The 16,681-nt window shown below is 42.9% G+C and overlaps 1 protein-coding gene across 4 annotated transcripts; it reads right to left on the bottom strand.

Annotated features, from left to right (window-relative positions):
• Nucleotides 1-165: 165 nt before the first annotated feature.
• ciita (class II, major histocompatibility complex, transactivator) lies at nt 166-16,497 on the bottom strand. Of its 4 annotated transcripts, none has more exons than XM_066642893.1 (20): nt 16,070-16,497; nt 10,037-10,081; nt 9,400-9,459; nt 9,072-9,110; nt 8,889-8,963; nt 8,714-8,776; nt 8,153-8,272; nt 7,930-8,007; nt 7,784-7,834; nt 7,441-7,554; nt 7,247-7,303; nt 4,899-6,570; nt 4,281-4,460; nt 4,102-4,167; nt 3,898-3,978; nt 2,865-2,948; nt 2,627-2,710; nt 2,343-2,426; nt 749-832; nt 166-404 (listed from the first exon to the last, which is right to left on the bottom strand). In XM_066642893.1, exons 1-20 carry the CDS (start codon nt 16,353-16,355, stop codon nt 329-331), a joined length of 3,399 nt encoding a protein of 1,132 aa, XP_066498990.1. In that variant the 5' UTR covers nt 16,356-16,497; the 3' UTR covers nt 166-328. The 4 variants fall into 4 exon arrangements, with proteins under 4 accessions (XP_066498990.1, XP_066498991.1, XP_066498992.1 ...); XM_066642894.1 differs by having other exon boundaries at nt 8,726-8,776; XM_066642895.1 differs by having other exon boundaries at nt 8,726-8,773.
• Between the last annotated feature and the right edge of the window lie 184 nt (nt 16,498-16,681).

Genomic DNA, 16,681 nt, shown 5'->3' with positions numbered 1-16,681 from the left:
TTGATGGTATTTTTTATGCTAAATATATTTCCCCAATTTTTTTTCAGTCCGGTATTATTCTGAAACAATACCAAACGCACACACACTCTCTCTCACACACACACACACACTCTCTCTCTCTCACACACACGAGATGGAGTTCATTTCATTAAAAAAATTGTTCTTTATTCAGCATAAAAAAGGGAAATGACAGAGACTTGTGCAACTCAGCGTATGAAAGTACCGTGGAAATTAGTGTCTTTTCTGAAAAACAGTTTTGCATAGAATCCAGTGCATTGTTAAAAGAGGAACTGTTAGTAGCAGCAATAAAAGACGGGGTGATGTGCTTTTAAAGAGGTTTGATCCTGGAGTCCTGGAGCCGAAGATGACCGAAAACCCCAAGCGGGATACAGTTGTTCCACATTCTGAGGAGAAAGAAGAGAGGAGCCTCGTTAGTCTGGAGTCAAGTGGATGGTTTTTTTTGACATTACAAATGCAATTAATTAATAAATAAGGAATCTGCTGCTGGGTCCAGACACCGTCACGGTCCGGTGATAAACACGTATCTCCAAAAACAGTACCTTTACAGGAAAAAGAGGAAACCTTAATGTTCAATGGAAGTCAGAGTAAAAGTCATTTTGGAGCATTTCTATTGGTCGATTCCTCACAAAAGGACAGCTGTTGTGTAGTAAACTGAATACCCACAGAAATGGAGACACGTGTTTGTAAATGGACAGCTGTGACACAGAAAATAACTCCAGACACTCACTGTAGAGACTTCATGCTCGGTGAGTTTTTTAAAGCTGCGCTAAGCTTCTTCGCTCCAACATCTGTGAACTTGTTGTATTTGACACTGTGGAGGAATAAAAGAAAAGGTTTATTATTTCACACTTTAAAAGAAATGAATACAGTGGTGTTTACGGAGAAAAGGAGAAGGTCTGAGTAATTCGTTCAATGTTTACATAGAAACATGGTAGAGGTGACAGTTAACTCAGTGACCTTTTTTTTAAAAATAATATATCTTCAAAAATGTTTACATAATATATCACACACAGCATTGACAATAATAAGAAAAAAGAATAAATAAATACATAAATAAAATAATAAGAAATAATCCAAAATAACCAACGGAGTACAATGAAAGTAGCAAAATGACAAATACATTTCAACGAATCAAACAATTGTTCCACACAGAGAACATGTTATTTCTTACTAGTTCAAGGAATAAGGTTTAAAAGACCTGGAAACCGGAGGAAACCCACGCAGACACAGGGAGAACACACCAGTAGTGTGTTCTCACAGACAGTCACCCGGAGGAAACCCACGCAGACACAGAGAGAACACACCACACTCCTCACAGACAGTCACCCGGAGGAAACCCACGCAGACACAGAGAGAACACACCACACTCCTCACAGACAGTCACCCGGAGCGGGAATTGAACCCACAATCTCCAGGTCCCTGGAGCTCTGTCACTACCTGCTATGCCACCGTGCCGCCCCGCACCTCTAATAGGCGTCTTGCCTGTGACGTAGATGGTAATTTAACGCAAAATGAGGAAAAGGTGTGTTGTTTTTGGCTGCAATCATTCAATGTACAGTGGGACATCTGTGAACAAATGGCCCAAAGATCCCAAAATATCCAGAAAATGGACTAAATTTGTCCACTTTAAACGGGCACTTTGGAAAGGACCCTCCGTCCATTAGTGTAAACACTGTAAGAGCGCACATAAGGCATGAGATGGCAGAAATATTGTTTGCCACAGCGACCCGATTTCAAAACGTGTTTTGGTTTCGACTGAACACATGATGTAGTGAGATGTGCCACTGCGGTGTGTAACTAGATTACTTCCTGTAATTACTTTTGAAGTATATCATTATACGTATTAAATGAAATACTACATTTAAGTGTGTTCACTTTTTTTTCACTGCAAAGTAAGTGTTTATTTAACATTTCCTTTTATTTTCTCTGAGGAAATTTATTTTCAGTTTTAGTTTTAGATTCCTTCATTCTTTCTTATAATTCACATGCTCTGGATTTTCATGTGTTTCCCTCCAGTGCAATGACACACACTTTCACTTTTACTCTTAGTGCCATAAATAAAAGGGAAAAACACACTTTCGAAATGTGGAAAAGTCTCAGAGGTTTATCTGTGGTAAAGATTCCTTTATGAAGTGTATAAATGTTGTCTCTGTAAAAGTTATTCCACTTTCTGTACGTATTTAGTTTTATTTTTCCACCCCCAAAAAAAGAATGAATTTGATGGAGACCAGCTGAAGGGATTCTGGATGCAATAAGAAAGTAAAAGCACATTTTTTCTCTTTTCATTAATATTTTAAATTAGTTTGATATAACTGACTCACTCCAGGTCCAGCAGGGACTTCATGGCCGGTAAAACTGAGGCCAGGTTCTCAGCTCCAGCATCTGATATGAAATTCTCATAGAGACTGAAAAAGAGAGAATAAAAGAGAGAGGGAAAATTAAATAAGATCCCAAAGATAATTAAAGAAACAAATAATAAAACAAAACAATAAGATAACTATGTATACATAGAGACACTGTGCATTTAAGACTGATATATGTAAATGAGCTCTGTTCTGATTGGCTGTGCTTCAGGTAAAACAGGGCAACTCCACACAGCTCATACCTCAGACTCTGGAGGGATGCTGCTGTGGACAGGGCCAGGGCCAGTTTCTGCGCCCCAGCATCTCCAATACAGTTCTGAGAAAGACTGCGGAAACAGCAGAGGGCACTCAAGGTCAGTTTCAAGAAAACGATGGAAGAGCTTACAACGTCTTTCCCTTTAAACGGTCTTAATACATCACATCAAAACAGGCCAGAAGTAGCTCAAACTATTGGGAACACGAGTGATGGATATAACTTACTTAAGCATCTTCAGAGAAGTTAAAGACTGAAGAGCCTTCGCCAGTTTCTCCGCCTCGACGTTTCCAAGTTTGTTGTTCTCCAAACTGAAGCAAAAAAACAGGAGGTTATTCCTCAGTGAGTGTTCGGGGATAAAGATGTAAACATGGAGAGTAAACTCTCATTCATACTGAATTCATACTGAATGTTGACTGGTCAGTACTGCTGAGTACTGATTTACTGCTACAGACTGCTGATTGTTCAGCACACAGAGAGAACACACCACACTCCTCACAGACAGTCACCCGGAGGAAACCCACGCAGACACAGAGAGAACACACCACACTCCTCACAGACAGTCACCCGGAGGAAACCCACGCAGACACAGGGAGAACACACCACACTCCTCACAGACAGTCACCCGGAGGAAACCCACGCAGACACAGGGAGAACACACCACACTCCTCACAGACAGTCACCTGGAGGAAACCCACGCAGACACAGGGAGAACACACCACACTCCTCACAGACAGACACCCGGAGGACACCCACCCAGACACAGGGAGAACACACCACACTCCTCACAGACAGTCACCCGGAGGAAACCCACACAGACACAGGGAGAACACACCACACTCCTCACAGACAGTCACCCGGAGGAAACCCATGCAGACACAGGGAGAACACACCACACTCCTCACAGACAGTCACCTGGAGGAAACCCACGCAGACACAGGGAGAACACACCACACTCCTCACAGACAGACACCCGGAGGACACCCACGCAGACACTGGGAGAACACACCACACTCCTCACAGACAGACACCCGAAGGACACCCACCCAGACACAGGGAGAACACACCACACTCCTCACAGACAGTCACCCGGAGGAAACCCACGCAGACACAGAGAGAACACACCACACTCCTCACAGACAGTCACCCGGAACACCTGCTGCGCCTAAGTGCCGCCCTAAGTGGTAACTGGTCAGTGATATTGCTGCTGAGTGCTGATTGGTTAACATTTCTCAGTTCTCAGATAAGTAAAGCTCTTACTCCAGGTGCTGCAGGGACTCGAGAGCTGGTAAAATCTCTGTGAGTTTGAGGAACGCCCCGGATCCGTTCTGCTGACCGAGCCTTCAAAATGATAAGAAACAGAACATGCCAAATATGGTCACAAGCCAACTTACAGGAGTCAAGTGTTCAGTCATTATTTCCAAAGTGCTGACCATTAGTCAGAAATGAAATCTAGATACTCACTCGCACTCCAGTTTGTGAAGGTTCCTCACTGCTGGAACACCGTTCTCCAGAGCAGCATCAGCATCGCTGAAAAACCAACAGCTCAGTTCAGTTCAGTTCAGTTATATATAAATGTGTCTTCTGTTGAAGAAGTGTCTCTTAAAAAGTCTACTTTCATCTGCATGGACTTAAGGCCTCACCCCATGGGCAGCTTCTTCTCGATGTGGATCTGGACAAGGAGCTGCAGGGTCTCGATGTGTGAGATCTCTGAGACCTTGAAGGGGTCGATAGTGAACTTTTTGATGGCGTGTTTCAGGGTGAGGTCATCACTGCTACGATGGAGTTCCTCCCACAGGTCAATGGTGTCCATAGTAGGTGCCCTATAGAAAGCAGTATGGAAACACCATGATTATCTTATTATGTTTAATTGCATATGGTAATTGGATAAGACTTAATCACATATGTAACGTTTTGCATGTAAATATACTGTTGTAGGGGATACATCATGAGTTGTGCCAGTATATGATGGTTATTAACACATAGATATAAATCTAAAACAAGCCATTCATCTCAAATCACATGTTCCTCTTTAAAACAAAGCAAGAGGTGGGGTCACAATTACGTGCTGTGGTTACTTGGCAGCTATACCCTACAGTTAGAAAATGACACTGCTAAAACTACAAGGTTAAACTGCACTGCCAGATGAAGAGTTAATTTCCATCAATATTTACTAATATCCATTAAACATTGTTGTATTTATGAATGTGTCTAATAGCATTCCCTTAACTGTAATCAAGCAACCTCTCGTGATTCCTCACCTGAAAGAAGTGATGCAGCCTAACGCCACCAGGTCTTTGAGACCACTAAGGGGAACACATGTGTCCCGTAAATCGATGGAAAATGTCAGTTTAAGGCTCTTGGCATTCTGAAGGATATTGGAGATGATGTAGGTATCTGTCGGCGTGAGCTGAGTACCACAAAAAGAGAGTTTTTCGGGAAGATTCTTCACTAAGAGTTTGGCGAGTTTGATGTTGTTGGCCTCATAGATGCAGTGAAAGAGCTCCAGCAACCTGCTTGGCGTCAAGTTGCCTGGTTTGAGGTTCTTCAGATGGGTCTCAACAGCTGTCCTTTTAGCCTGAGAGTTAGCAGTGCATTCGAGAACTGGTGATGAATTCTGATAAAGCAATCCCATCACAAACCTTTGGAGGATGTCCTGGCATTCTCCATTCCCTTTCTTCCTTCGAGGATGGAGCACCATCTGGGCCAGTAGTGTCTTATTGTTCACATCTTTGGATTGGAGCAAATGTAGAGTACTCAGCAAGTTCTGTGTGTAAAGATTGGAGAAGTAAGTGATTTGGTTCTTGCCAGGGTTTTGTTTGGAAGCGAGAACCTCACAGTTGATACAATAGTCCAAAAAGTCTTGAGAAAACTTTTGATCCTGGCTTAAAAGAGAGCTAGAAGACTTGAACCCTTCCCAAGCCAAGGTACACAGTTGCGTAATGTCTTGTTTGGAGCCTTGCTCTTTAGTTTTCAACTCGAGACACTGGTCGAAAACTTTCAGACACAAATCCGTAAGAGTTGTTGGCAAAACATAACCATCCACTTCATTGTACTTCAAAAGGAAGCAGGTAAAGCTGCAGAGTAAAGGACTAGAGCACAAGCTGAAGATGTACTGCTCACTTTGGATTTTCTTCAGTGCCCTTTCTTGCTTGGAAGGGTCTGCAAAATAATTTGAGATGTAGAGGTCTATGTCTTCGGGAGAAAAGCAGCCGAGCTCCAGGATGGAATCTACCTTGCGAAGGAGCTGGTTCAGGACGTCTTTAGGCCTGGAGGCAATCAAAAGCGTGCATCCGGAGAGGATCTTTTTCTGGGAAAGGCCAGAAAACAGCTGCCGGACACTGTAGTCATTGTCTGTGGCTGAGGTAGCAGAGGATTGGAGGAGACCCTCAAGATCTCCAATGTCATCGAAACTGTCAAATACAATGAGCACCTTATCGGGGTGCAAGCAGATGTATTCAAAAACAACTTCCGAATCTGAATCATCGCAGACTGTGGTGGAAGAAAGGTTGAAGAGCAAATCTTTCAAGCTGTAATTGGGTCGAGTTAAGTCCAAGACCTTGCAGTTCAGCAAGAAAACAAACTGGAACTGTGGAAGAAGGTCAGCGGTCCAATCCAAGGCTAGATGTTGGATAAACATGCTCTTCCCGTTCCCAGCTTTCCCGAGTATGGTGATTAACCTCTTTGGTTTGGGTCCACACTTCTGGAAGACCTGGTTTCTGTCCATCGTAGCTTTCCTTCGCTCAGAGTTGCTAAGAGGCACCAGCTCCTTCTCCAGACACTTGTTGGCATTTTTTCCGGTTCGGATCACAAGCTTCCTCTGGACCAGGGGAGTGTTTATGTAGTGAGTGTCCATCCTCATGTTTCCTGGCATCAAGCTGCAGGTTTCTCTCAGGTGAGACTTCAGCTGCTGAATGTAGTCCTCAACTTGTTCTGTACAAGGAAATAACATGGCTTTATTTCATCTCTCAGTTAGAGCTTTAAAACAACATTAATATCTAAGGGACAGATTGCCTGAAAGATAAACTATTGCCCAATACTAAATGTGGGTGAGAGGTGTATAAAGCCTCCAATTTTTTGACACTGGAGTAGAGAAACTGTATTCCCTAGGGCGATGGATGGATATCTCTAGCTTCTCAATAATTCACAAAAACAGCCCTGATTCATTCATCACGAATTCTGAAAAAGTTACAGAAGATACTGAATAACACAGAATAATAAGCCTAGAGTTCAAGACATTACCGCATCTTTCACACATTCACAGTATTTAAAAAATGCTCTGGAATTTACCCAGAAGAGCTGCAACATTTGTCCCGGACTTTACACTGACTTTATTCAACTAAACCCCTAGTGGAGACGCCAGCTAAAATCCAAATCAGCGCATGTGTGAATAGAGTGGTGAATATTCCGGAGTACCTCCTGCATGTGGTGCACAGGTGCCGGCCCCTGCCTAAAGCATGCAGCACGTTTCCTGCTACTTGAATACCTCTAACACCAAAAATCTCCCAATGTGCAAACCCTGTATGGGTGAAGGGACAACCGGGATATCTCCGGTCCCAATACTCCAGACTTCTCTAGAGTTTCTAGTTCTTATATGAAAGGGGCTTACTTGGTATCACTGGACTAGGAGGCGCTGTGTGGGTATGCTCTTCCAGTGGTGTTTTGTCTGTGACATAACAAGAAAAACAAAAGATAAATGTTAATTTAAAATGCAGATTAAATGCCTGAAAAGAGGAGTATACGGTATGTATATATATCTGATCAGTTTGTTTTGTATGAACTAATTAATGTGTCCACCGTTACCTGGTGAGGTGGGAGTGAGGGGAGATGGCTGCTCCCCCCTGCTGGCCGTGTCTGATAACGAGCTGGGTGGGTGGGTCACCATACTGAGCTCCACAGGAGCAACAGCTCCATCAGCTGAGAAGCAGAGGAGAGATGGTTTGAAGCATTAATACATCATTTACTAACAAATTACAGACTCTAAAGTTGGAGGAGGGACCAGGGCGTAAATGCTAGAACACACAAAGATAGTTTAGACGGTTATAGGACTGTGCCCCTGTGCACAAAGTGTGGTTTACAAAACATGATTCGACATGGGAGGGGTTATAAAACAGTGGGGGAAATATATACAAAGTGAACAACTTACTTGGAGAAAGAGGAACTATTTGGGTCACTGGACCTACGGCGGGTGGCGAGACTGTGGAGTGAGACCATAAACAAACATTACAGTTACTTATAACAGACGGGATTATTATTACAGTATTTCAACAAACCAAGAAATCAGTAGCTCACCCAGAACGTAGGTAGGTCCCAATGGGACGGAAGGAGGCAGCTGATTGAAGGAGAGTATGATCTGCAGTGATGCAGGACCTAAAGAATAATACTTGTATTAATAAAAATTAAAATAAAACAAGGTAAACACGCATAAATAAGGGAAGTACAACTAATCCCAGACAACAACAATGGAAAACAAGTCTAAACACACAGACAGTGTGGTGCAGTTGTGATGCATTACCACTAGGGCGCGGTAGAGGGGCGCTGTTGAGCACACAGGGAACATGGAGGATCTGAGGAGAGACGACATCACTCACAGGGGGCTTCTCCTCGGCTGGTGGGCTCTTAACACTCGGAGGGTCTAGAGGGAGGGAGAAATACAAGATGGCTGCCAACAGTACAATGGATTGTATTTATGACTGACACAAAACTGTTAGGGTCTTGACAAAGTGCTCCATAAATTTGTTTATTGCATCAAGACTTTTTCAGGAACTTAATTATAAAATCCTCTTTTTAAAATGTCTTTTCTGTTGTTGGGGTCAATTTCGACCCTGGTATCATTTTAAAACATGGTGATATATGTGTCACAAACTCGTTATAAGTTCTGGAAAGTTCCCTGCAACAGTTTTAACCTTCACCTTAAATTAATAATTACAGATTATGGCAAGAGATGGGTTCCACACTCATTCTTTGGTCTGTTTTACAATCCTCATAATTTGGGTTAAACTGATAAACTGAGTCTGGATTCTGATTGGTTAAGATTTTTGATGTTTATAATCATTATTTTAATTTGTAAACCTACAGGTGAGTTTACCTGCTCTCTTACGCTTGACGCGGGGAGTTTTCTTTGCTGGTTGTTCTTCTGCTAAAACATGCAACCAAATACACACACACACACACACACGCACAAACAAACAATGAACTCTCAGGTCTTTAACTGTGTTTGTATTAGACTGAGTGATAGGAGGGGTTTTTACCTGCTCGTTTCCTTCTTGGCCTTTTCTCTGGGAGTTTCTCTTCTCGCTCAGGTGCAGGACACTCCACCGGTTCAGCTGAACACACACACACTCATTATAATTATGTTATTATAAAAATATTCATGTATGTGGGGTATTGTATTGTATATTATTTCAATGCTTCTGTGCTGTGTGACATCTCACCTGTCGTATCAAATTCCTTTAGATCAGCACATAAAGCAGCTGCAGCAAAGAACACACAAAACAACCCAGGGTTATTTTCAGCTGCTTCTCTAGAGCCTGAAGTGTACGTGTCCAAAAGTATCCGGACGCCCTTCCTAATGAGTGACCTTCTCTACTGTAATAATCGACAGTGTGTATGATCTCTGTACAAAAACATGTCTTGAAACAGGATGCTCAAGGACAGTCTAAGATCAACATGCTCAATGCAAACTGTCCACCCCAGTTCTGTAGAGGGACAGAGCCCCGTCCTACACCTTCAGGATGAAGAAGAATGGAGAGGGGGACTGACCTAAATCCTCAATGTCCTTCAGCGTCAGATCGTTGCTGATTATGTCCAGAAGCACAGAGTCTGCAAAAACATTTGAGATCACAATGTGAGTTTTCTAAAAACAAATATACACACGTTTTCCCTGAAATTACACAAAAACTGTAAACACAAAACAAACAAACAAACAAAAGAAGCCTTTAGTAAGATTCCCACCGAGTGAAGAGGTGGCTTTCAGCGTTCTAGAAGCTGTACTTTAATAGGTATCCATACTTTAAATGTGCATTTTCCACAAAAATATTCTCAAGATCGATTATAAATGATTTCTACATTATTTTCTACAAAGCGCAACTCAGAACCCAACTGTTGTGCCATCCCATAATGAACCAATTTATGCTCCATGGAGCGGGTCTCTTCAAATGAGGCAGCCATGTTTAAAATCGATTTAATACAGAATGTGAGCCGAGCCACTAGGGGTCAGTATAATTGCTGTTTCATAACATGATAAACGCATACTTGTGAAGAAAACTGCTAACAGCACCTTTAAAGGTGCAATCTGTAACTTTTGGGGTTTTCAGAGACCTCTCTGCTGGAAATGTAGAAAAATGAGTAACAATGTTGAGTAATTAGCATAACTAATTAGCATAAAATATGTTTTTACCTGGTATCTCCAGGCGCCATTGGTCCGGGGCGATTTGCTCATCTCCTGCAAAGATTTAACAAACGTAAACAAACACAAAAGTACACGGACGTTACTGAAGGACACCACTGGGGCGATCACACTTTGGGTCACGACCCAACTTCGGCAGCTGAGTCACCGAGATATTTCCCTCCTGAGATAAAGATATCAGAACCAGCCACAACATTAAAGCCAGCTGCGCACAGCTTAATAGTCATAACTTACTGTTCAATACATATCACTCAAAACTCATGTGCTGTTTACTTGCCATTGCTTCTTACTCATAACTTATGACTTATTTCTCAGTTCTAATTCCTACTCAATGAAATCATCCAGCTGCAGGTGTGAAAACCACACACTCATGCACACAACTCCCACAGTCTTGCTATGTACACACAGTCTGTGGGCATTATATTTATATATTTATATATTTATATACACACTTGTGATAATCCAGGTCCGTGTTGTGTCAGTGTTTAAAATGTACATTAAATATTGCTTTTTTAAAATGTATTTTCTATCATTCGAAGCACCCCCTGTGTTTCAGGTTCGACGGTGTATTTACAGGAAACTCATGAAAATTCATGAAGGTGTGTTATTAAAGTGTTGACTTATCACGATTAAAGAGGAAATATTACAATCACAGACATTTCAAATGACTGTTCTGATATAAACACAACTTGACTAATCCCAGCCCCCACCAAAACAATGCAGAAACGATTTAACACTGGACTTAATCGTGTTAAAACACAACCAACACCACTAACCCCCCCCCCAAGCACCGATTTCTATCCAGCGAAGGACAGTAACCAAAAGAAAAAAACTATTTTATAAGACATTTCTATAAATAAATCCACAAGGAAATGCAGAATAAATGAAAAAAGCATCACCTGTGTCTGAGGGTGGAAACTCATCCATGCTGCATGTGAGAAATAGCTTTATTTTTATTCCATAATAAAGTGATATTCCTCTGAGTGTGAGAGGGAAGAAGAGAGTGAGTGAGAGAGAGAGAGAAGTGAAGGAGTCTGGCGTTCAGAGAACGAGTACAAGCGCAGAGCTACTTTTACTTTCACTTAGAGGGGGCTTTCAATAGCACCTTACGAAGTCAGACGAGGACATGGTAAATATCCCATCACAAACACTCAGGTCCTGCATCTTCAGAGTGGTCACTGACAGTAACACACAGATACATACACAGCCTTCCGCAGCCAGTACTGCAGTGAGGATTTTATGGTATTCAGCCATGAGATGATGTTGGGACAAGGTTTGGCTCAAATGATGATGAATGTCTTTGTTCCATTCAGACATGCTTTAAAAACATGCTTTAAGATGCCATCTGTGGCAGTAAACACACCTCCTCAGCACATGGGGGCGCAGCTGGGGGCTAGGTGCACTGCTCAAGGGCAGTTCAGCTGTGGTGTCACACACACAGTGCATCAAACCCACAACCCTTACTTTCCTAAGGATAACCCTTGGCATTGCGACCTCAGACCTGGCCTCCAAAACTCTCTTCCCCTACCCTCCTCCAAAAGTTACATAGTGCAGTTTCTGCAGTGCTGAGCTTAGAATAGCAACGGCAGAGACTCTGTTCTCCCTGTTACAGGTCAGGGAAGCATCCCTACGATTTTGAAGCTGTAATTTTAAGTTAAAAATATTACAGAGGGTTACTTTAATTTATCACAAAAACATGGCTACATTTTCTTTGTGGGAGCATCAAGGAAGAGAATTCCCCACAGACTAAATATAACGAACAGAATTTGAATCCACTGTCCTCTACTCCACCCAATCCACCCACACTGAGCTCAGTCATTTTCTTATCCTCATCGTCACTCTGTGGTCTATTCTTTGTCCTCAGGGTCTTGCCTCAACGGCTTTTTTCGTCAAATGAACAAACCCCAGATACAAACCTCCACCTGCACCCGAGTGGAATATTTACCCTGAAAGTTATAATGCAGTAAAACATCAATACTGTTCATGTCCCACACCCTGTACAGGGTTCTTTAACGAATCTTTAGCAAAGGTTGTGGCTCTGTATAGAAACATAAGCACAAAGTAGATTATCTTTGTCCCACATTTGAATAACAGGTTCTTCTCTAAACTGGAAAAATGGCTGTAAACAGCTCTTTAAAGGAACACTAGGTAAGTTTTTAAAATTATTATTATTATTTTTTATTATTATGTTTAATTTTAACGTTTTATTTTGCGTAATTCCTTTCTACAGCACTGCACTAAAATCAGTAGGGAGGGGAGGTTGTTACCTACCCTCCTCCAAAAGTTACACAGTGCAGTTTCTGCAGTGCTAAACCCAGGGTATGAATAACCAAGGCACTATTCTCCGTATCACAGTTAAGTGAGGCATCACAACAATTTTGAAGCTGTAATTTTAAGGTAAAAATAACACATAGTGTTCCTTTAAGGGCTTCACTATTCTAAGTGAATCAGTGTTTTCAGAGGAGCAGGTTCCTTTTTATATTTAAAATCCATAGCGCTACAACTTGGGGTCACTGTACAATCATGTGGTTTTACGAAGCTAATGCTATATTTAGCCCCAAATATAAGATAAGCATCTGGATCTTGCGCTTGTCTCAGGTCTGGTGCCAGTCAGTGAAGGCTTTGGTGTAGAATTCCTTTATGGGTTTGGTTCTCAGAGTTGATATGCCAGCTCTACTAGTCTCTGCAAACAGACATGGCTTAGCCTCCTTACCAAACCACACAGGGTTTAATACCTCAGACTGAAGATCAGGTTTCGGATAGCCACGCCCCTCCGTGTGGCATGCTTATCTGGAAAGCCCGGGGTTTTTCCAGCACCTACCCTTGGCACTGCTGTATATTTCTCTTTTGCTTTGGAGCACTTCACTGCAAGCGGCTTCTCTCTATTTTTTTATTTTGTTGTTGAAGGCCAAAGACTGAAGGTCAGTCTCAAACAAAGAACCAATTCAAACGCTGCGGTTGAGCAGACATTTTATTGACTCAGATTTGCCTTACCGAGCTGTCAGGTTGAAAACAGGTACAAAATGTAAGGATCTGCCAAGTGAAAGCACCAAGAGCACAATCATTTCTAGTCAGAATGGCTGTTAGACACTGGTTACACTCTTCCAGGAGATGTCAGAGTAAGCAGAAAGCCATCAGACAGCTATAAAACCCTACAGAGGGTGTGGGACCCCAACCTCGCACGACCCTGCTATGGTCACCATGTGTGTTCATCTCACATCAGATAACACAGCTCTTACAGCATTCATCTCTGAGAGAGAGGAGAACATCCAGCTCCACTCTCGCTCCAGATCTGACCACGTCCTTCTTTCCACTGTGGGCCTGAAAGGACGTGGAGCTGGACAGATGTTGAAGAGCAGAAAAGGATTCAGCACAGAGCTATAATTCCTTATGAGTACAAGACACAGCAAATCAGTGATCAATCACAACGGCCAATCAGATTCCACCATTGAAACTAACAGTTGTAAATTGACAGATTAGGTGTAAAGGCCGTGTGTCTGTGTGGGTTTCCTCCGGGTGACTGTCTGCGAGGAGTTGGTGTTCTCCCTGTGTCTGCGTGGGTTTCCTCCGGGTGACTGTCTGTGAGGAGTTGGTGTTCTCCCTGTGTCTGCGTGGGTTTCCTCTGGGTGACTGCGAGGAGTTGGTGTTCTCTCTGTGTCTGTGTGGGTTTCTTCCGGGTGACTGTCTGTGAGGAGTGTTCTCCCTGTGTCTGCGTGGGTTTGTTCCGGGTGACTGTCTCTGAGGAGTGTGGTGTGTTCTCTCTGTGTCTGCGTGGGTTTCCTCCGGGTGACTGTCTGTGAGGAGTGTGGTGTGTTCTCCCTGTGTCTGCGTGAGTTTCCTCTGGGTGACTGCGAGGAGTTGGTGTTCTCTCTGTGTCTGTGTGGGTTTCCTCCGGGTGACTGTCTGTGAGGAGTGTGGTGTGTTCTCCCTGTGTCTGCGTGGGTTTCCTCCGACGGTCCAAAAACACATGTTGATAGTGAAAAGTGTCCGTAGGTGTGAGTGTGTGAGTGAATGTGTGTGTGTGTGTGTGTGTGTTGCCCTGTGAAGGACTGGCGCCCCCTCCAGGGTGTATTCCCGCCTTGCGCCCAATGATTCCAGGTAGACTCTGGACCCACCACGACCCTGAACTGGATAAAGGTTACAGATAATGAATGAATGAATGAGGTGTAAAGGCCCTGACATTTGATATCTTTAGCCTTTCTAAGAAATAAAAATATCTTCCAGTTGTGTTTATGTAACATTTATGTGATGCAACATGGTGCAATGAGAAAACATGCTTTCGGTAGATTCCCATAAACACATGGGATAATTTGGGATGGGCAAGCATTTCGGGAAATAACACTCTGGCACAGAAGCCTACAAACAGAAATCCGGCTGTGTTCCTAATTAATGCAATGTTTGTGTTGTGATGTAATTTGGAAAATTTGTGAATGGAACGACTCCCACAACCAGGGCTGAGGAATCATTACTATCACATTTCCTAAAGTTTTCTCTCGGGCATAGAGCCATCAGCCAGGATCCACACCTCTACAGTTTATGGCAAATGACCACAACCTCTGCCCTAAAACAACTTACGAAACACAGCTGAATGCACCAGGTCCTCTACAATTCAAATGTGTAATCAATAATCTTGGTGTTCACTGGGCCGCCCATAAGCTTGAGCAGAATCGATTAGAACAGGTCCTTAGAACTCTGACACACCTCTAAAATTCAGTCTCAGTGATAGTTTCACAAACCCGTTCCGTGATGTGGAGGTCTGGGCTCATGAGAGTAGTTCTGGGTTCTGATAGTGGGATGAGCAGCTGCTTCATATTCCTAGTCCTGTGCTTCCTATTTTGTGTCTAATTCCGTTCCTCAGCCTGAGTTCAGAGTTCTGTACTCTAACTACACATCCTTTCAGACCCACAAAGCTGAGTTGTTTTTCTTTTTCAGCTCTACATCTTTTCCGAGCCGCAGTGTTGAACTGTGTTACAGTGGAAGGATGGACTCAGACAGCTCTGGTTAGAGCTGAAGCGGGAGTGGAGCTGGATGTTCTACGCTCCTCTGCACGTCTTGCACGACTGTTATGGGTCGCGTATTCTTTGCATCCGCTCCAGTTTTGGAAAATTTTTCATTTGCCTTATTTCCTATGTTTAATAAGACTAACGCTGTCTCCGAAATGGCTCCCTATTCATCTTTACCTATATTATTCAATATGCCGTGGATTGTGCATAGGGTTTCCACGCGTCCCGTTTATCCCAGGACAATCCGTATTTTAATTCATGTCCCTGCATCTCTACTTACTTCTGAAATAAGTACATTTGCCCTGTATTTCAAAACAACAACACATTTCAGAAATGGATTTCATTCACACAAATATTTCACGAGAGAGTGAGCGAGAGAACAAACCATTGGACACATAGTACTATATCAAACAGGCATTACTAATCACATGCCACCATGTAGATGGGTTTGGCCAAAGGCTACTTCTGGGCCACAAAGTTCCCTCTGGTGGTCTTCAATCTTCAAGAGAATCGCAACCTTTAAATGCAGGAGCTTGGCGCTTAGGTGTGGAAGCAGGGTGGCTGTAGGACGCAACAGTGTTGAGATGACCGGCACTTGGCTCCTTTAGTGTTAAACGTAATCAGTTTCTTCCATTTTTGTACTTGTTTAAAATCTTGACATATTTTTCATTTAATGCTTTCTTGCTATAAACATTATGAAGTAGAAAAGACAGAACCTCCGATCTACAGCAACCCCCTCCAAACACACACACACACATATATGCTACAAAACGGCAGACCCCCAAAACAGTGCACTGTATAGTGAATATACTTGGTAATCAAGCAAGATGTAATCAAGCAAGGGTACTTTTCTTGATGGTATTCTGCCAATTATTTTACCCTCTACACATCACCACAACTCAGAAATCACAAATATTATTAATGGCAATCAGTGATGGGAACAGCCGATGGACAGAGGTTAGGTTAAAAAACCATGGACTACCCAAATAAAAACTAATAATAACTTGAAAGAGTTATTTACCATTGTCACCTGGCTGGGGGTCTGCCATATTGTCAAGAGCGGAGAAGAGGATTTCCTTGCTAACATCCCATTTCTGCCAGATGGGAAGAGCAAGCCTTCTGGCCTGATCTTCCACGTCAGACAAGTTTTCAAGGTCATGGTCCAAAGAGTGAAAAAGCGACTGAAAATACTGCGCCGAAAACACATTAGCTTCCAGCAGCTGGCTGAGGAAAATGAGCAGAAGATCTGAATCAGAGCCCTGGAGCAGTTTCTTGACATTAGACAGGACATCCTGGAAGGGCACCATGGTCTGTGTGGTTTCCCCGTACCTTCACAATCTTCCAAAAGCCCCCATAACAGGGGAAACAGGACACTTTCCCAGAAACAAGAAGCCAGACCACTGGCGCGGCAGGTGACCCTTCCGATCGCGAGCAACTCAACGAACTACAACTGGAGATGTGTCTCTCTCCGTCTGATCTCAAACAGTTTCACATGTACTTTTCCCAATTCAGGCTGATATTGCAGTGTAGATAGAAATCTGAAAGGACTGGACACCATCTCACTTCACTTTTTTGTACTAGGAATTCATGCAGAGGAGAAGTGGGTGGTTTGATTTCATGACAATCGAGCTGA

Source organism: Hoplias malabaricus, chromosome 13 (genome assembly GCF_029633855.1).
Source record: "Hoplias malabaricus isolate fHopMal1 chromosome 13, fHopMal1.hap1, whole genome shotgun sequence".
NCBI lineage: Eukaryota > Metazoa > Chordata > Actinopteri > Characiformes > Erythrinidae > Hoplias > Hoplias malabaricus.
This window is presented reverse-complemented; position numbering and strand designations above follow the sequence as displayed.

Excerpts from the sequence above, each read along its gene's own strand:
- ciita (XM_066642893.1), bottom strand. The coding sequence starts at position 16,355 with ATGGTGCCCTTCCAGGATGTCCTGTCTAATGTCAAGAAACTGCTCCAG. Across the intron at positions 8,008-8,152 it reads CCCTCTACCGCGCCCTAGTG|GTCCTGCATCACTGCAGATC; the intron begins GTAATGCATCAC and ends ATTATTCTTTAG. Across the intron at positions 4,168-4,280 it reads GAGAAGAAGCTGCCCATGGG|CGATGCTGATGCTGCTCTGG; the intron begins GTGAGGCCTTAA and ends TTGGTTTTTCAG.